This window comes from Neopsephotus bourkii, unplaced genomic scaffold, assembly GCF_033783945.1.
Source record: "Neopsephotus bourkii isolate Nb327-2 ecotype Australia unplaced genomic scaffold, CSIRO-AGI_Nbou_v1 NB_1779, whole genome shotgun sequence".
Taxonomy (NCBI): domain Eukaryota; kingdom Metazoa; phylum Chordata; class Aves; order Psittaciformes; family Psittacidae; genus Neopsephotus; species Neopsephotus bourkii.
Window position 1 is genome coordinate 8889 of NW_026902253.1, and position 21122 is coordinate 30010.

The 21122-nt window shown below is 46.8% G+C and overlaps 1 protein-coding gene across 1 annotated transcript; it reads left to right on the forward strand.

Annotated features, from left to right (window-relative positions):
- Positions 1-222: 222 nt before the first annotated feature.
- Positions 223-19633, forward strand: LOC133226285 (neuronal growth regulator 1-like). Its single transcript, XM_061379623.1, has 4 exons — positions 223-286; positions 4111-4236; positions 18596-18727; positions 19608-19633. The coding sequence occupies exons 1-4, from the start codon at positions 223-225 to the stop codon at positions 19631-19633; spliced, it is 348 nt and encodes a 115-aa protein (XP_061235607.1).
- The last annotated feature ends 1489 nt before the right edge of the window (positions 19634-21122 follow it).

Below are 21122 nucleotides of genomic sequence, written 5' to 3' on the forward strand. Positions count from 1 at the left end.
AGCTAGAGGGATAAGAGGATAATGGTCCAGGTGCTAATAACTGCACAGGGAAAAAGGGAATTGAGCTGAAGCGAAGTAGTAGGTTTACCTCTGTACAGTGCGGGTTAGACTCTTGCAAGGCTATTGCACCTTGTTCCACTGTTCACATTTCGGGATGATTCAGATATTCCTTGAGAGAGAATCAAATATTATCTAGGAAGCCTTACAGAAGTTAAGCGCGTGATGCTCAAATCATCTGCAGAGAAAGATGAAGAGGTGATTTGTTACGTTGTGCGGGTCCTTACTCGTAAGAAAGATACTTGATAGTAAGGGGGATGCTCATTTTTACAGACAAAAACATAATGATTTCTGAAAGCTGAATTTAGTGGAAGGCAATTTTGAGCTAAGATGCTATTTCCCAGCAGCGAGGGGGTATTTAGTTGCTGAGAGTGTTTTCCAGATGTGGCAGCCTGAGCATTGCCTGGAATTGCAAGGATGAGACCAGGCAGCTTCATAAAACATATATTGTATTCAGGCTCCTTGGAAACTTTACAGCCTGTGACTGTCTGAGCTCAGACTGAATTACCCTTAGTGACCTCTCCGGCCATATACTGCACAAATACTTTGGTATGGTTGAAATTCATTCATATCAAATTCTGTGCTCCATAACCATGGTTTTTCCAAGTAGAGTCACCAGGGAAAGGTTTTCACTTGTTTGCCATTAGAACATACAGTTCTATCAAAATTAAAGTATTTGACAGAATTATATAGATTTGGGGGTTTAACATGGTAGGAGAAACCTGCAGCAGGAGAGGTGAGACTGAGGGCTGGCCAGTGGCTAACCGAAAACAAAGAGGAAAGGGAAACAGCTGGAGCTGCAGGAGGAAACCCAGGGCTGGGAGCCTGAGCATTAGGGAAAACAGGCTGCTTCTTGTGAGGACACTTGAAAAGGAGGTGAGTGATGAAGAGTGAATGAAACCTTATGTAAGGGAGGGCAAAGGAGGACAAGGAGAGCACTTGCATCAAGCAGCAAAGAGTAGACCATGCTGGTCTTTGCATTGGAAATGAAATCTTGTTAATTTATGGGAACTGAATGAAATCCCACTACTTGAGCTCTAGAGTCCTGCCTGTGACAGGGCAGTCAGTCTGTTTTCTCTGGAAGTTTGTATCTTGGGAGACCTGATTACAATTGCTTGTATGATGCGCTGGATCCTTAAGCTGCTCTGCTCACAGGACCTACAGTGGCTGAGCTGAAGGACCAGCATGCCAACAGCTCCTCATTCCCACTGGAATCAATGTTATTAATTAATGTTACTAACTGACTGGAACAGGCTGCCTAGGGAAGTGGTGGCTTCACCATCCCTGGACGTCTTTAAATACATGCCAATGCGTCACTGAGGGATATGGGTTAGTGGTGGATTTGGCACTCCTGGGTTAATGGTTAGACTTGATCTCAAAGGTGTTTTCCCACCTAAATGATTCTGTGAGTATCATGTTTCTCATCTGTTGTTGTCATTGGCACTAATTAAATCAGTGTACTGAACGCTGAGCGGGCATTTCACCCCTTACTCCCTGGTGATGGATGCAGGGAAGAGGCTGGACTAAACCTCATGCTAACCCTGGCACAGCCAGAGCACCAGGAGACCTCTTTAACTTGCTTTAGTTTGTAGTGGTCACCCAGGCACCCCTGTGACAGCACAGCAGGCTCCAGCCACGTCCACTGTGTTTAGTGACAAGTTTAAGGCAAATAACAATCACCGGGATAAGCAGCAGTAGGTGTCGGGTGTGAGAAATCCCTCCATGGGACCACTTCAGTAATGCCAGGACAGGAGCAAATCTCTCTTTTTCTCCCTTCAAAGGCACAGAACCTCAAATAAGCAGTTTAATGCAGCTGGAAATCTTACACCATAGCATTTACTTAATCTAGAACACATTTTCACAGTTTCAAATAGAAACTGCATCAGCCAATTGTATATCTTTACTTGTGGGAAGAGCTGTTTTGAGTGATGTGATTCCTTGACTTCGTGGCAGTACATTCGTTTGTGAAGGATAAAGAAAGAAGTAGCTCAGAAGCAGGCGGATATTTCTGTAATACCATAGATTGAATAAAACCACTGCATATGCGCCATCCCTCGTGATACCCTGCTCTCAGGTGGAGTTCTGCACTTCAGAGGGAGTGATCCCCCGCCAGGTGTCTGTAGGAAGCAGATTCATTGCTCATTCTCTGTACACATAAATAAGAAGAATAAGAATTCCTCTCAGTGTTTTGTCTGTTGCCAAGATGAAATACTAATGATATTTAGCTTGGGCTGGGATGGGGGAGTGGAAGAGACTAGTGTCAACAACACCCCATTCCAGTGCATGGGGATCCCATGTCATGTTGTAGCTGTGATGGGGTGGACACGACACTGGTGGGTGCTCACCATCTCCTTTAGAATGGAAGAGACTTCTGCAGGAGGAAGTTCAGTAACAGGCTCATTGCAGGGATCAGCAGAGAAGTACATTAATAAATTACCCCTTTACATGAAAATAACTCTTCTGAATGTGTCTGTTGCTAAAATTGGTCTGTAGTGACTGCATGCTCTTGCAGGTCAGCAAGTGAGGTAGGGAAAAGTGGATTGCCACCTTTGTGAGTTGGACTATGACAAACTCAGTGTTACACCTCTGAGTGCAATCCTGCTTGAACTTGAAAGGTGGCTGATGCTGACCTTCATTGCTTTGGGAACTGGGCAGGTTCAGCCTTCCCCAGACCCTCGTTTCACCTGAAGATGATGTTTCTGTGCTTATTAAAAACACTTTACACAAACTTTCAGTTTTCTTTGCTCACAAGTGCACAGGCACAAGCAAGCACTGGGAATTCCCAGCATTTGAAGTCTGACCCCAGCTCATTCCTACAACTGAAATAGTTCCAGTTGATGGACCAGGGAAAGGGCTGGAGAACATCTGCAGGTGGATCTCAGAGCACACTAAACCAGGCTGTGCATGTGACAAAGTAGTTTCACAATACCTTGAGGGGACGTTAGCAACATATTCCAGGTTGCAGAGGAGGGATCAGATGGTGGGGTTTTGCTGTGCAAGTGATGCAAGCCAGTAGGACAAGGTTGGGGCATTCAGGAGAGTGAAGCTCCAGCTGGACAGAGGCTTTGGTTGGGAAGATCATGAACATTTTCTTGTCCTCATTTTGTGGGTAGCCCTTTACCTTGTGGAGCTCTGGGATTTTACAGCAGATGTTACAGAAGGTTCTGAAACCTTCTGTAGGTTCCCACTTGTAGGATCTGTGTCTTTTACAGCTGTTTGTATAGGATCTGTTCTTTATCTTGTAGAGAGTAGTGCTTTTCAGAAACATCAATAGGGTGTGCCTATACCAACCATAATGATAAGACATGTAAAGAAATACATATTTCTTCAGAAAGATCCATCTGAAACCCTGAATTCCCACATTCATTGCTGGCATCCTGAGTTCTTTCACTCCCCATGCAACATTACAAAGAGTAGAGCAGTCCCTTGAGTGTAGGTTATTTTTTCCATCATTTTCCATCCATTTGGAACTCTTTTCTCTTATGCCCAGATGTATAAATAGTGCAGAATATGAACTTTAGTGAAGAGTTCTGCTGATGTAATAGAAGAAAATCTGGCTTGTATTTTCCTTGCCATGTTGCTACTGCAAGTTTAAAAGCAATACAAAGCAGCAGAAAGGAATGTATGTTAGTGTTCTGCGTGAAGAGCTGTGACTCTCCAGGAACACAGGGGGTAGATGTGACAGGCATCACTATTTTTAAAAGTACCAGAAAAAACCTAATTTCATCTTATTTTTAAACTGTGACAAGCGAGCTCAGCCTTCTCTTAGACAGGAGCATCCAGCAGCAGCAGTTCCCCAGGAACTCAGTAGCAATACCTGCTTGGCACCAACAGAGGAACTGCTGCTTTGTAGCTTTCTGGATCCATGTCTGAGCTGCTGAGCACATGATGGGAATAGCTCTGGTTGCACCTAAACAAGGTTTTTGGCCAGTTATATTTCAGGAACCACACATGGTTTCGGCAGTGCGGGTACCCCAGCTCTCTCTCCATGCTCTGCTGGGACTGTGCCATCTCAGCACCTTTCCATTACAGCATTTTCTTGTTTCCTTCCAGTTTCTCCGAAGATATACCGTATTTCGAGTGACATCGTTGTGAACGAAGGGAGCAACGTTACCCTGGTGTGCCTGGCCACAGGGAAGCCAGAGCCCTCCATTTCCTGGAGACACATCTCTCCATCAGGTAAGCACAGCTCTCTGTATCCCAGAGCTCCCTCAGCATCTCACCAGTAACAGGTTTGGTGTTCTTAGTTTCCAGAATTGTGGGAGCATCGCTTTGTACACCTCATACAGTGTGTGCCTACCGTGGCTGTCAGAACTGAAACCCTCTTCAGATGACAGCTGAGATCAGTGAAAGCTGTAACATAGGGATGCAGAAAGGGCAGAAGCTCTTCCCTGTGAGGGTGCTGAGGCGCTGGCACAGGGTGCCCAGAGAAGCTGTGGCTGCCCCATCCCTGGCAGTGCTCAAGGCCAGGTTGGACACAGGGGCTTGGAGCAAGCTGCTCCAGTGGAAGGGGTCCCTGCCCGTGGCAGGGGTTGGAGCTGGAGGAGCTTTAAGGTCCCTTCCAACCCAAACCAGGCTGGGATTCTGTGGTTCTATGAAATAAAGGCACCCTAGATATGATTATATTTTTAAGCCCATTTGAACAAGCTGCAGACGTTTATCAAATAATTGCCATTAAAACCAAAGCAGAAAATAGTCCGGAAAACACAGGGCTCTCCAGAGGTAGGTGTGAAAGTTAAAAACATTAACACATCATGCAGTAGATTTAATTCAGTATAAGTACCACTGAACCATTATTCCATGATACAGCGCAGTTTATTAGAGTGGTTTTATTGAACAAATTAAATTATATGTATGAAAAAGTGCAAGCAAAATGGCACCTAAAAGCAGAGTTTCTATTTAATGTTCCCATTTATACTTTTAATTTCTCATAATGTATTTAAAGGGAAACTTTTAGCTAACATTAAAGGCATCTCTACAACTATGACTTGGTGCAGAGCCACCAACACTGGCTCCATGTAAGCAAAGCAGGGTCTGCCTTGCTCAGGGATGGGAGATCCAGCCCCGTATCTCAGAGCTCCTGGCATGGGAATGGGAATCCGGGAGGGCTCTGTGTTTGTAAAGGGTACCCCCTGCCTCCAGCTGGCTGCAGCCTGTGGGCCTGGTATTGCACCGGTTCTTCTGCAGGGACTCCACAGTGGTGACTGGTTTTGCACTGAAGGTCTTTGTGCTGTGCCCACAACTCTGATGAGATCCATGTAATTGCAGGGAAGAACAGCTTCATGGACTGTCACAGCTTACTGCAGCATCTCATAATCCTGAGTAATGGTTTGCTTTACAAAGCAAGGTCTAGGGGAAAAAAACCCAAAACAACTTTTGACCTTTAAGACAGTGACAGTGAATTCTGCTTGAAGTGTCCATCAGGGGACACAGGGAAAAATACACTTGGAGCAGAAAATGGATTTTAACTAAATGTCAAATAAAATTTTATTGGAAACCGTGGAGATACTTTAGAGTAATAGCTTAAAGCATTAGGTTGTCTACAGGAAGGAGCTGTTACAGTCATCCTGGAGAGGGAAAAAGGCAGAGAAGGAGGATTAGAGCATTCAGGCTTGAGAAGGGGTCTGAGAAGGAATTAGACCCTCCTCGTCTCAAGTTCAGTCAAACTGGTGCATGTAACCACAAGGGCTTTTAGTGCATCAGTGAGTTTGTATCTTCACCAAAGGACTGAGAGTGGGGACTGAGAGGAAAGATGAGATCACTCAGCTACAGATCAATTACATTAGCCCCAGTGAGACCTGCAAATGAAATGTGAGGAAGGCACTAATCAAAGATGGGTATCAAAAGGCCTGCAGGGACAGACCAAGGGGAATGGCTTGAACCTGCCCAAGGGGAGACTGAGCTGAGCTCATAGGCAGAAGCTCTTCCCTGTGAGGGTGCTGAGGCACTGGCACAGGGTGCCCAGAGAAGCTGTGGCTGCCCCATCCCTGGCAGTGCTCAAGGACAGGTTGGACACAGGGGCTTGGAGCAAGCTGCTCCAGTGGAAGGGGTCCCTGCCCGTGGCAGGGGTTGGAGCTGGAGGAGCTTAAGGGTCTCTTCCAACCCAAACCAGGCTGGGACTCTGCATAAGCCTAATAGCATTTGTTTGTTCTCCAACCCCCTAAACCCCACTCTGTCCATTTCCAAGCCTGCATTTCTTTATCTGCCCATGGGTGCGCTGTTCTCTGCTACAGTGGATCAGCTGGATCTGTCTACTGCATTGGAGCAAATGCTCCATCAGCTGAGCCTGCCAGGACAGCATGCAGGAAGGGCAAGGCCAGGCTGAGATGCTTTGACAAGCCTCAGTGCTAAGGCCTGGCGAAGTCACTGCAAATGCTGCATTATGGGGCTGCATCATTACAAAACCCTCTTTTCCTGAGCAGTGAGTGTAGAGCAGCAGTTGCAGGGCACTGGGATGTGCCTTGGGTGTCCCCTGCTTGATTAATGGCCTGAACTCTGTCCAGAGCAGGAGAACACAGGATCCAAATAACTTTTTGCTCAAAAAATCCTGTAAAATGTGATGGAAGGAAACATAATTTACAGAATCTGTTCTGTCTCTTAAATAAAGAGGAATTTTCCCATTTAGGTCACGCTGCACCAGTGTCGTGCTCAGGTGTATATTCTGCTGTGCAGACAGTTATAAATGGCATTCAAATCCAAGTAAATATCAGTGTGGCAAACAAGAAGCCTGGATTTATTAGAAAACAAAATGCAAGAGAGTTGAAATGCCCTGATTTCTGGAACGATTTATATTCTGTCTGCAGCAAATTACCTTTATCTAAACACAAGCTTCATCTGCACTTGATAATTTCTACCATTTTCCTCCTGTCACTCCCATCGGCACTAATGAGGGTTACATGCAAGCATCACATCTAGAATGCACCACTAAATCATATTAACGAATCGCAGTTAGAATATTCTGAAGCTGTTTGTCAATGCTGCTACTAAAAGATAAGAAACTGAGATCTGTGAATACAAATGATTCAATGTCGACTAATTCCAAAGTATTATCATGATTTGCTTCAGTGCAGCCTTTACGTGCATTAGGTTGGGCTCAGTTTTCTTGAACAAGAGAAGGTCTCTTCCAACCCAAACTATGATTCTATGATAAAATGATCTTTTCCTTAGGAATAAAACACGAACTTATTTAGAGGTGATTTTTAACTGGGTACCTACATTGTCGGCCTGGAATCCTTATTGTGCATGTTTAACTTGCGGTCATTATGTAAATGCTTTCATTATATAAATATTCATTATACAAACCCATTATGTAAATCCACAAAAATCCACACATTCAGCGCAACACCGTCAGGAACGCGGGGCTGCAGTTTGTAATCTGAAATCTTCCATTGTTGAAATGTCACCCGAATAAATTGTAGGTATTACTTATTTTGTTCTGACATTTAAGAGCAAAGAGCAGCATCAATAGTTTAAGAATGAAACCAGAATTTTAAGGGATTAAAGTCTGCCTGAAAGAGGACTCCAGCCTCAAACTCCTCTCTGTGCATGCAGCTCGTGCGTGTGTTGCGATGATGATGCTGAACACGAGTGCTGCCAGGAGCAGGGACAGCAAAAGCCATTCAGAAAAGTTTTGGTAATATTACTGCCTTGTAACATTTGGGTGCTGTCTGTCAGAAATCTTTCCCTCTTTGTTTTTGATAATATTCCCAAAGGAGAGTTACCCCATCCACAGAGGGACTGGTGTCCAGACACTCAGGTGGTGGCCCACTCAGACTACTGAGCTGAACATGGGCCAGCAGAAGAAGCTCCCACCACCTCAGGCTTGCTAGGAAGGCCTGAAGTGTCCTGCATTTAGCTGAACGCAAAACAGGTTAAATTACATCATTTCACAAAGTATAATGGAAAAAGCAACATTCTTTTCTATTCAACTCCTTTAAAACAAAATGTCACTTAGAATCATGGAATGGGCCGTGTTGGAAGGGAGCTTAAAGCTCCTCCAGCTCCCACCTCTGCCACGGGCAGGGACCCCTTCCACTGGAGCAGCTTGCTCCAAGCCCCTGTGTCCAACCTGGCCTTGAGCACTGCCAGGGATGGGGCAGCCACAGCTTCTCTGCGCACCCTGTGCCAGCGCCTCAGCACTGGGAAAGAAGAGCACAAGGAAGAGCTTCTTCCCCATACCTAACAAAATCTCCCCTGTTTCAGTCTGAACCCATCACCCCTTGTCCTGTCACTGCAGTCCCTGATGAAGAGTGCCTCCCCAGCGTCATTGTAGCCCCCATGAGTTACTGGAAGCTGCTCTGAGGTCTCCATGCAGTTTCTCTTCTCCAGGCTGTCTTCATACAGGAAGTGCTCCAAGCCCCTGATCATCCTCATGGCCTGCTCTGGACTTGCTCCGACAGTTCCATGTCCTTCTTATGTTGGGAGCACCAGAACTGTGCACAGTGCTCCAAGTACCATACTATATAATAATACTCCAACCACCTCATGGAACTACATGAGCTGTAAGGTCCTTCCCAACCCAACCCATTCTGGGCTTCTGTGATTCCTTCAGTCTTGTTTCCAGGGAATGGTGACACTGAAGAGTTTCCAAAATAACCCAGTAGACACCCCCAAAACCCCTGTAGGAACTGTTCAGCACATGCTAAATAACAGATTTTTCACTAACTGTGGGGAAAGCTACACTTACCCAGTCATGAGCCTGACTTCAGGCTTGAACACCCCTCCTTCTCCAACACATTTCATTTGCTACCAGGGAATGTGTGCAGGAGTGTGATATGACTGAACGTAATCTAATGCCCATCCTATTGTTTCTGGACAGCCCTAAAGCTGTGAAGATGTATTGCATTAATATATCATCATAGCCATGTCGCCCTGACTATATATTAGTGTAATACATCTTCAGAGCACTCAAATGATAGGGCTGTCGGGGAAGAATGAGTCTCGGACCCCATTCAATTCAATTACAGGACAAAAGGCAATGCTCATCCCTGAGCAGAGGTGGTTCCTGCACAGCCCTTCCTGAAGCACGCGGCTACAGAAAGCTGATGCTGCAAAGGGAGAAGCAAAGAGCCTTTTTTAACCTTCTTGCTAAACCCTAACACACAAACAAAGCTTGATATGAGCAAGCGAATGTCAAATATTTTGCTCCACTTGCACTTCTGCTCGAGAAGCACCGTTCTTCAGACGTTATCCACACATGACAGGAATAAGAAGTATTTTGTTGAAGTGCAAGTACTCTGAACCTGGGTTTTCAGGCTGAAAATGCTTCACTGACATGAATTATTATCAGATTTCCAGGGCTTTGTGAGTGTACGAAGCGTGAGTCTTTTAAAATGCTCCTTCTCGTGCTTGAAAACTGTTTTAAAACTGGAAGTTTTGGAAACAAACGCATCTGGATAGTGTCTCTTATTAAATGCTAAATATGGAGAAGCTATCACTGCTGGTGAGGGCAATTTCACACCCAACATATCTGTAATTGTTGGTCCTGGAGAAGCTGCTCTTATCCATCCTCTGCTGAGATGCTGCCTTTGCACAGCAAAGCTCCCCCCAGCACTGATGAAGGAATGGCTTGAACCTGCCAGAGGGGAGACTGAGCTGAGCTCTTAGGCAGAAGCTCTTCCCTGTGAGGGTGCTGAGGCGCTGGCACAGGGTGCCCAGAGAGCTGGAGCTGAATGGGCTTTAAGCTCCCTTCCAACCCAGACCATTCTGTGAAGCTGTGTGAAGGATCTCACCATCAAACCCCATGTTCCCACCTTCGTTATTCAAAGTCCATTTAGCAGGCTCCTCAAGCAGTCATCTTGAAAAGAGCCCTTTTGCTCTAGCTGCCCTGGTCCAGATAGCTTAAAACCAGTGGCTGTTGTTCCCTGGTTAATGGGTTTGGGTATGCATTGCTTGGAGTAGTCATTCTATTATCTCCCTTCAGAGGATCCCATTTCATTTTCCCCTGCTACTTGGTGTGAGCCCTGAAGGTAATGAAAGGTTTTCTCCTTTGGAGCTATCGCTTGCTCAAGGTGATGTCCTGCAAGACACATCAACAACCTGGAGCTGGTGAGGTGTTCATGATCCTGCTCCACTCAGACGAGGTATCCTGAGCGGCAGTGATGTGCAGCCACCTTTCCTAAGTGGAGGTAGATTAATTGCTGCATTAGGCCAAAAGCAAAGCTGGTTCCCTTTAGGTGTCTCAGAAGCAGAATGTAAAATAACTCAGTGATTTGCCCTGATCAGCAGTGACAGTGATGTGCCTCCCTTCTGCCATCATCACTCATCTTGCAGGCAATAGCTTCATTACAGCACCAACGCTGTGCTCCTCGGTCAGGTGAAGCATTACTGGGATGAGCTGAAACATCTGTTCCCTGCATCCGAGCTGGAAGCGTTTGGAGATGAGCCAGGAAACCTTCCCAGGCACACCAAAGCAGGGACAATCGGCAGTGATGGGCTAAGAGTTAGGTCTCAGATGCCTTGGGGCTTTAAAAGCTCTTGTGACCTACTCCTAGGCTGGGTTTATGGAGAACACCTCTTCTTCTTCTGCCTTGACCTAAACCCCTTATTGTGTGCCATTTGAGGACGCTGCTCGGCTCTAGTTTTACAACTCCAAGTTGCAGTACTTTACACAAGCCCATTGCTCTGCAGTTTTTATTGAACAGGGATACTGCCTCTCCCAGCCATCAGGTCTGGTCAGGACCTCTGGGAATCGGGAACTCTTCCAGCCTAGTGCCTTAGCATGTTCCCCTGTTAGCACTGAAGGCACAGCACCAAAGCTTTGGGCTGCTGCCAGGGCCAGGGGGCTGAGCAATGAGTACGGTTACAGGAGTTAATGCCAACAGAGGATGGCAACTGCAACACACCCCCCATTGGCATGCAGAGTGAGTTGGGTGGGTTTATACCATGAATGCAACAGCTTGCACTGCTGCCTCCTCCCCAAGCATCCTCCTTGGCTGTAAGGTGCTGAAAGGAGCTGCTACTGTGCATGGCTGAACAAGAACTCACTGGAAAGCACCGAGATCATGTGTCTCCTGAGATACAGGGTAGATCAAGGGGGACTCGGGGTCCTTCACCATGAGAAAAACCTTATGCATGGGGCATGTGGATATTGCACTGATGGGGACATAGTGGTTGCATAGATGGATTGGTCCATCCCACCGCTGCATGCAGACTTGAAGCATTGTGATTAATATTTGATATGAATTTAATGGCCTGGCTTGTGAACCTGAACGGAGTTTTTTCAGTTGGTAAAGGCACAGCGTGCCATTAAATCAATGGTTCCTTGATATCAAACACGCAGCTGGCAGCTCCCCAGGAGCTCAAGGGGGAATGATGTGGAGCTCTACGTGGAGTAAATGAGGGGATTAATTAACTGTTTGAAGACAGCAGTACAAACACTAGCACCCAACACAAACTGCTCATTGTCATTCTTTCCTTTCCTTTGGATAAACTATAAATAAGGGACTTCCAAAGTCCCACCTCTCCCATACAAGAGGTGATGCCTTTTGGTGTCTGGTTATGGGACCTTGGGTCTTTGTTCTTTCTCAATACTTGTAAGTACATTCTTGGGAGATTTAGTATTAGGATTCAATTAAGTGACAGTCAGTATCAAGATCCATCACTCTGGGGTCAAGGGACATTGCACTGCCTGTGGTTAGGGGTGCTCTGAAGAAGACTGCTCTCAAAACTGTTAGCAGGACAGTTCCAGAAGTTTGAGTATCCCTTCAGGAACAATCAAAGGTATTCCTAGAAATCCTCATGTCTTCTTAATATCTTTCAAACAGCCTAAAAAAACCCTGTTAAAATACAGTTATCAGCAAAAGAATATTCAAACTAAGATGGTCAAATGGTTGGGTTTTAACAACAGAAGAAATGAGAGTAAAATTGCAATCTTAGTGAAATAGAGATTCAAACTACATCAGTACAAAAGCACTGCGTGGAAATAAGTAGGATTTTTTGACTGTTTGATGACAAATGGAAAGTATTTCTCTCTTCTCAATAAAAGCAGATGAACTCATTAATAACTCTGGAAATGCTATGAAAATTAGGCTTTGAATGTTTGCTTAGTTTAGTTTAGTCCCTCAGATATGAGTTCATTTTGATTTGAGAATTGCGCTTTTGAGGGAGCAATTTGTGTACCATAGAAGATATTCCAGTGAAACAAAACCTTTAATGTTCAAAACCAAACCAAGGAACTGCAGATTTCCCCTGTTTTCCCCTTCCTTTGGTATGGCATTCCTTAAGGAGTGTGAGGAGATCCTGCCTTTGGAACAGCGTGTGCTGCCTTGCGCAGGTGTTTTAGAGAAAAGTAACAGTTCATCTCTACAATTCCTCAAGATGCTCCAGTTTCCTGTTTGTTCTGGGGACAGCCCCTCTGGGAGGGCAGCAGGCTGGAAACTGAGGCTGAGCATGCTGGCAGCAAGAGAAGAGCAGATGCCACATTCATCCCGACCATACCTGGTTTATTCCCCTGAATCATTGCTTTGGGGCATTTTTATGAATTGATCATATTTTAAGCATACCAAGAATTCTTTTTAAAATGCTTAAAAAAATCATATAAATTTTGAGGGCTCTGAAGAAATATGAAAAAAGTCATTAATGATAAGTCATAAATGACAAGTCATTTAATTCTTGTGGTAGCTCCAGATTCAACAAACTGCAGACAGAAGAGTTAAAAAGTGAGAGTGATCAGCACACGTATTTGAGACAAACGGATAATCAGTAGATGATAGAATCACAGAATCCTATCACAGAGTGGTTTGTGTTGGAAGGGACCTCAAAGCTCCTCCAGCTCCAACCCCTGCCATGGGCAGGGACCCCTTCCACTGGAGCAGCTTGCTCCAAGCCCCTGTGTCCAACCTGGCCTTGAGCACTGCCAGGGATGGGGCAGCCACAGCTTCTCTGGGCACCCTGTGCCAGCGCCTCAGCACCCTCACAGGGAAGAGCTTCTGCCTAAGAGCTCAGCTCAGTCTCCCCTCGGGCAGGTTCAAGCCATTCCCCTTGGCCTGTCCCTACAGGCCCTTGTCCCAAGCCCCTCTCCAGCTTTCCTGCAGCCCCTTTAGGCACTGGAGCTGCTCTCAGGTCTCTGTGGAGCTTTCTCCAGGCTTGCTCAGCCTGGAGATGTGATAAATAACAGACGATCATTTGCAGTGTCTCATTTTGCTACAGCAACAGGAGGAAAGAGTGCTGTAAAGCCATCAGACATCAGAGCTGTGATAACAGGGCTTTGCCCTGGGTCAAATGCCTGTGTGGCACCTTCGAGGCTCCTCCTGACCCCAACCCCAGGGCTCCTGCACCCTCTGGCAGAACACAGACCAAGTCTGTTCCCAGAGGTGCTATGGGCATGAGGCTTTGCTGGGAATAATTAGTCCATCCCAAGAGCCAAATCTGCACATTTGGTGCTATGAATTATAAATAAGCTCAAGTGAGTTTCAAACGCGTAGTTTGTTTAAAAAATCACTGCCCTGCTCTTCCCTACGTGCCTTTAATTCCTGTTTTGCTGTGAAAGGTTTTCTGAGGATGCTCATGGAGAGCTATTTGCTGCAGGAGACCCAGCAGCCTCTGTGGAAGAGGCTCTCCTGCAAACCCCGCTCAGGCCAAAGGGTGCTTTGGTGCATCTCATGGTGCAAGGATGATCCCCTTGCTGCAGGTTATGGTCTTCCAGTGAGAAGCCCTGGCACTGGCAGCAGAGTGCCCTTATGCTCTGCAGTGCAGAGGTCTGAACATAGCCACAGAAATCAGGCACACGTTTCTCTTCTTACTCACTGATGTTTAACACCAGGGCAGGAAATGCTACCCTTGCAGAAGTCCTCCATCCAAGCCTTTGAGAGCGGGTCCATATGGCAGCGTGCACGTGTGCTACACGTGGTGCCAGGTACCACATGTGTGGTAAGAAGACACAGTTTTAACTGTGTTCTCTCATGAGGAATAACAAGAGTGAGGATTTATCATGCATTATATCACACAGCAGTAGCAGAAAATGGGCATTCAAGTTTACTGTCACTGGCTTTTCCCCTCCTGGCTACAGAAACTGGTGTTACAACCGAAGATATTCAGAGCAGATTGCTCCCATATCATGTGTATCACTAAGTCTAGTTAAGAGATGTGCTGAAAAACCTATCAGGAATATCCTTGGACATGAGGCAATCTCATGTCTGTGTTTCTTTTACTTCAAGTAACAGGCTATTCCCATCTTTGATCAAAGATCTTGGCTAACACCACCTCAGGCTGATGGACCTGATGAGTATTCCAGATTTCTTTCTCTCAGACACTGGCTCTGATAAGTCTTTGGCTCTGTGGCCACAAATGCCAGCCAGGCACGCTCCTGATATCTTGTAGGTCTGCAAAATGCAGGTGTTCTGCAGCAGGGCAGAGCAAGGAGCTGTTACCCCGGGCTGTAGGACATCATAATAAAAAACAGTGAGAAAACTGAGCTATCTGCTGAACCTTGTCTGGAGACTGAGCTGAGCTCTTAGGCAGAAGCTCTTCCCTGTGAGGGTGCTGAGGCGCTGGCACAGGGTGCCCAGAGAAGCTGTGGCTGCCCCATCCCTGGCAGTGCTCAAGGCCAGGTTGGACACAGGGGCTTGGAGCAAGCTGCTCCAGTGGAAGGGGTCCCTGCCCATGGCAGGGGTTGGAGCTGGAGGAGCTTTAAGGGCCCTTCCAACACAAACCAGGCTGGGATTCTGATTCTATCAATATCCCTTTTTGAGCAGGATGTGCATGCAATGTAGCAGAAATGTGCTTACATATACTTACGCATATATATTTCACATAAAACGATTTAAGTTATCCCACACAGCCATGGGAAATGTCTCGAAATAAAACAAACCTTTCAAAGATGAAATACTCTGCAGACAAATATGAAAGATTAAATGGAGCATCTCTATATTCCCTAAGAAGAGTATGTATTTCTCATATTTACTCAAAGCTTTCTTATGTGAGCTGGATGCAAAACTTCTGGGGACATGAGGGTTTAAAAATGACTTAATTTTAAGGTTTTCAACTGTGTACGTGAGTTGTATGAAATACTTGGGGGTTAGAGCACTATAAAACGCCATGTATATTTCGCAGCATAAATTAGATTAGCAGCTGAGTATAAAATCCCTATAAATACAGGGGTTACAAAAACTGCTCATGGGCATTTTTGCAAATCATTCCAATAGGAATTAGTGGGGGAGCTCCACCAAGTTTTCACCCAGCAGCCACAATGCCTTTGAGATGCAGGATGTGCTGTGCTGTCACCATGTCCCGCAGCACCCAAAGGCGGCTGATGCCAGCCCCTGATGAACACACGGAATCCCAGACTGGTTTGGGCTGGAAGGGACCCTAGAGATCACCTGTTTCCAGTCCCCTGCCTTGCCCTGCAGATGTGGCTCCTGCTGGTATCTCCTGGCTGGTGGGGTGGCTGCTTGCCAGACCCAGGAGCTGATGCTGCTGTTGCTGCAGCAGAAATATGCTGAGTGTGTGAACCTGTCACTTGTCGGCACAGAGCAGCGGCCGTGCTGACCCAGCACAGGCTGAACACTGAGGATGCTTTAAGTCCCTTCCTACCCGAACCGTTCTATGACTCCCATGGCAAAGCGAGTGGCAGGAGTACAGCTGCAATCCAGGAATTGCTAAGGAAATGAAAACTGGAAGGCAAGAAACTGCATTGTCCTCTGATGCCCGAGGGGAGACTGAGCTGAGCTCTTAGGCAGAAGCTCTTCCCTGTGAGGGTGCTGAGGCGCTGGCACAGGGTGCCCAGAGAAGCTGTGGCTGCCCCATCCCTGGCAGTGCTCAAGGCCAGGTTGGACAGAGGGGCTTGGAGCAAGCTGCTCCAGTGGAAGGGGTCCCTGCCCGTGGCAGGGGCTGGAGCTGGATGGGCTTTGAGGTCCCTTCCAGCCAAAATCAGTCTGGGATTCTGTATTTTGTATATAGCAACACAAATATTTGAAGCAGAGAATGTTTGGTTTCAGCTTAGCTCCAAACCACAAACGAGTGGTTTTTTTCATGAAATTCCATGTACTTGTAGATATTTTGTAGATTTTTGTTCCCTTTTCCAAATTGATGCTGGGCATTGGGCTAGGATGCATCATAAATCAGTCCCAGGACTCGTATACAGTATTTCAGTGCATAGCACATACCCAGGGAACTGCTGACACTGGAGAGCATTACAACCTCAGAATTTAATAGTCATTTTTAACATGGCACACAGGAGAACTTTGCATTGATCTCTCTCTCTTGGTGTTACAAAGACAGCAGAAGTCTTGCTGGGAGCTCTCCCTGCAGGCAGGGGCTTCGTGTCCTTCACTGCTGTTCAAAGCAATAGCAAATAACATTGCCCTGGAAACTGATCCATCCTGGTCAAAGTGGAGCAGGATGAGGGCCATGATGTCCTTTCCAACCCTAACTATTCTATGATTCTATGATGTGCACAGGAACAGTTGGTCTGCTTGTGGAAAGGTTTTTTCTGCAATTTATTACTATCACCAACACAGAAAAGGAAAAATCCCCCATTCTCATGCAGTATCTCCAATCCCATACATTGTTTCATTGCATTTTATGAATGTTCACTTCAATTCACAATCATTTTCCCATTTCAGGCTTATCTTTCTTCTTTACCTAACCAGTGCTTGCTGGGGCTCTCTCCCGTGACAGGCATGGTATAGTGTGCTTATTAATGTATGAAATTTATCTCCAAGTGATGCACTGGTATAATTGATGTTTTGAACCTTGCACACATTAAAACACTCATCCACAAACAGATAGGCAATTGCAATTCAGTGCTGTGATGGACAAGGACGTAATACTTCTCCTTAGCTTTCACTGCCCAGTTCAGATCTTTGTCATTGCTCTGTAAGGTGCAAAGTGATTAACAGGCAATTAAAAGCCTGTCTGCCTGGGAGAACACTTTCAGCAAGCGGTGTTAACCTTTGGGCCTATAATTTCCAGTGTCTGTAGCTGTGAGTGCTCTGAGGGATTGCTTTAAGATAAAAACGATATTTAAAATTTGGGGTCTATGTGGTGAACGCTTTGTGAGCAGTCTAAAACAATTGGTTTGCTCCTTACCTAGAGTGCACTGCTCAGAAGACATGGAAAGATGGGCTCTGAACCAGGCAGTGGATATAAGCTCCAGGGAGACCTGAGGGCAGCTCCAGTGCCTAAAGGGGCTGCAGGAAAGCTGGAGAGGGGCTTGGGACAAGGGCCTGTAGGGACAGGCCAAGGGGAATGGCTTGAACCTGCCCAAGGGGAGACTGAGCTGAGCTCTTAGGCAGAAGCTCTTCCCTGTGAGGGTGCTGAGACGCTGGCACAGGGTGCCCAGAGAAGCTGTGGCTGCCCCATCCCTGGCAGTGCTCAAGGCCAGGTTGGACACAGGGGCTTGGAGCAAGCTGCTCCAGTGGAAGGGGTCCCTGCCCGTGGCAGGGGCTGGAGCTGGAGGAGCTTTAAGCTCCCTTCCAACCCAAACCAGGCTGGGATTCTGTGATCTCAGAGTTCTCCCTGCCAGGCAGGAATCCCAGCAGGGAACAGCTGGGAGGTACTGGGATCTGGGAAAAGACAGACATTGCTGTGTTTGCTGTCTCCATGTCCAGTGGAGATAAATTAGCTCATGAATGATATAATTGTTCTTGCTCTCTAAAACAACAAACGTTTCCAGTTGCAGTGCACTGAGCAGTTACATACACAAATACCTCAGTCTGGTCTTCGTGTTATTTTACATCAGACAGACCGGTTTTCACAGGGCTCACACTCACTGTCCTTATTGCTGTCTAAGAAAGCAGACACTTGAGGACCTTATTCCTTGGGTTTGGGTCTTTTGGGAAAGGAGAATTACTGCTTTTTATTTTACTTTTAATTTGCTTATATTTATATACATTATCTAAATATGAAAAATTCTTTTAATTAATACTGTGAAATATGTATTGGCACAAAACATAAGCACTGGGTGGTGTGCTGAGCAAGCCTGCCAGGGCCGTGTCCCTGGATGCAGGATCTCCCACCCTCGTACACCCACCACCACCCATTAGATGTGTTCTGCCCCAGTCCCCATCAGCAGCCCACAGGGTAAGGGTCCCCAGCTCATGGGGTTTGCCACCATTCATCTCCACCTGATTGATGCTACAGTGGTCGTTGGGAAGCAAGGGCACCTGATGCTGGGCCACCACCTGCTCCTGCTGGTGCCTTCAGCCTGCCCCAAGCACTGGCTTTGCTGCAGGGTGCTGCAGGGGCAGGTCTTTGCCCAGGTGCAGACCATGAGCCCTGATGGTGCTGAAACTCTTAAGGCCAGGATTTGGCTGAGGTCCACCCCTTATGTTCTGTGAAGCCCATCAGGGCAGAGCTGCAAATAGCTCTCATGGGTGTGGAGGCTGAGGGGCTGAGCTTGAGGCAGGGCTGGGAGAGGGCTCTTGGTCAGCTGTATAAGCTTGAAGGGGTTTTCAGCCCACCTTAGGGCAGCTTCCCCCTGGACGTGTGCTATCAGCAGCACTCACCAAACCCCCTGATGCTGCTCAGGTGCTGGTGTGGCTTCGGGTGGTTTGTGCTCAGCTCCCAGTAATTTCTTTCTCTGCTTATTTCATTTCAGCAAAGCCCTTTGAGAGTGGGCAGTACCTGGACATCTATGGAATTACAAGAGACCAGGCTGGGGAATACGAGTGCAGCGCAGAAAACGATGTCTCGGTCCCAGACGTGAAGAAAGTAAAAGTCACAGTAAACTGTAAGTCCTCTTGTTTCTTAATCTCAAATCCAATGAAGAAGAGGGATGTGGTTGAGAAGAAAAGTCTAATGTGGTAAACTGCTGTTTGTGGTGGAGCTGTAGTTGGTGTTTGGGTTACAGAAGGGACCTGTGTTATTTGATTGATAAGTTTAGTCTTGCCAAATGAGGGTAAAATAAGACAAAGGTTAAAGCTCTCTTTTTGTCTGCTGGGGATAGTGGTGTTGGTGCAGGCTTCAGAGCAGGGTCTCTCACTGGACTGTGGTGATGAGATGGAGGTTTTGGAGACTTCTTTTGAGTAATTGTCTATGTGACTTCTGAGGACTGCTGTGGTGGTTGGGCCACAATCTGGTTTGATTTGCCATGCTTGTGCAGGAATATCTGGAGATGAGAAGCTTCTTGAGATGCTGTTTGGGTGATCAGATAGTGCTGAATCAGCGTGGAAGTTTGGAATGGTCCTGGTAGAGGCAGCGGGTTGTTTTGTGTGGTTCCCCATGGCGAGGGCAGGAGGATGCTGCTGGGGTTGATGTCCTCCTGTGATGGCCTCGGTGGGTGACAGCAGGAACCATCAAGGTGCCTGTACTGATTGTCACAGCCCATCAGGTCTGACCATCACACCAAAGAGGTGTTTCCAGCTGGGGCTGAACTTGGTTTAGTGCTTGCTGTGGTATGAAACCTTCAGAATAGTGCTTGTTTTTCCTTCCAAGCTGCAGAAAACAAATGCAAAGGGAATGGGGATAATTTCTCTCATTTGTTCCAACACTGGATTTTATGTGAAGTGCAATTACCCAGCTTGTAATTTGTGACAGTTCCTGCTTGGAATTTTGTTGTGTCTTTACTGGCTGTAAATCTTTGAGGTGTCGCTTTGTGCCTCCCTCCACAGGCACTGTCCCTGTCAACATCCTATAGGCAGTGAAGCTGCTTGTCCCAGGTCCCTGCAGGGCTGGTGGTGGGAGATGGGGCTAGCTATGCTACCTGGGCATTTATGGGATGCTCCCATGTTCAAAAGCTGAATGGCCTGTCCTCATTTACATGGCACCAGGGTACTTGTAGTCTGTGCTGTCCTGCAGCATGGTGGGTCAGTGCACTGATGCTCATAGACCAGCTGGACCACGCACTGGGTCTCACAGGCAGCTCTCCATGCTGCTCAGTCACACAGGCTGGTGGCACTGCCTGCAGGTGCTGAGGCTCTGACACCATGTGCTGTGACCATCAGGTGCCAGCCTTGTCTGCAGAGCAGCTCAATGAGGCTCACGTACAATCCATCGCTGTTCTTGCTGCTTCTTTGTCCTCATTGACATGTTCCCATCTATATCAGCTTTGCTGAGCTACCAAGGCAGGCAGTGCTCTGAAAACCAGGGGCTATGTGGGAGGAGAAACCACTGTGGAGGGTGTCCTGTGGAACAAGTGACTTACTTTTTGCACAGTGTATTGATACTGGTAGGTTGTCATTAAGAGAAGTTGTGCAGTAATTGGCATAGGTGTGCCCTGGGGGTTTGGGGTGACACATCTCGCACAAGCTGTACTCACTCCACCATGGTTTGTGCTGTTAGGTAGGTAACCTCCAATAAGGAGCAGAAGGACTTGTGAGCTCAGTCTGATTTCAGGAAAACAAACGTTGCAGCTGTGTTACTTCATACCACAGGGATTTTAACAGGGTGAAACTGCCTCTCTTGGAAGCTTTGTAGCGCTCACAAGAGGGAAAAGTTGGTAAGTCTGCTTCATGGGTGTTTGTGGTTTTGAAATAAAATCCCACTATGTGGTAAACTCATGGAATCTCTTCTGAGCCAGGATGCAATGTGCAGGTGTCCTAGTTTGGATGCAAGCATCAACTTAGCTGGCCAAAGCCAAAGATCAAGCATAAATGCAACAGTCTCTGATGTGCCATTGATGTGCACCCTGCATCCCAAGCCATGTCAAAGTTGGAACGTTTTCTGGCTTCAGTTCATGGTTATCTTAACCTGAGGTTTGAGCCTGTTGGATGTCTGTGGGTGGGAAAGGTGACTGATGGTGCTGGGAAGGTGAAGCAGATACTTGAATGAAGTGTCCAAGCTAAGCTTTGTCCCAGTTCAGCTATCTAGGCTAAACTGGAAGTGTCCGTGCCCATGGTGAGGATGCATGTGGTACTGTGTCAGATGCAGGCAAACTTCCAAGTCTGCACTGGGGATATGCAGAGTATTTTGCTTTTAGGATTTCTTACAACTAAAGAAGAAAATGGAGAGGGGAAATAAAAGTGAAGCAGTGTGAAACCAGGATCTGGGTACAGCACGGAGCAGTTTGTACACATGAGCAGTTTGTCGTAGTCAGCTAATTGTTAATGTGCTTCTGTTTGGAGCTGTATGTTGTCTTCTCGCCAGTTACGCGCAATGCAAAAGCACTCCCAGCATCTGCTCCCCGC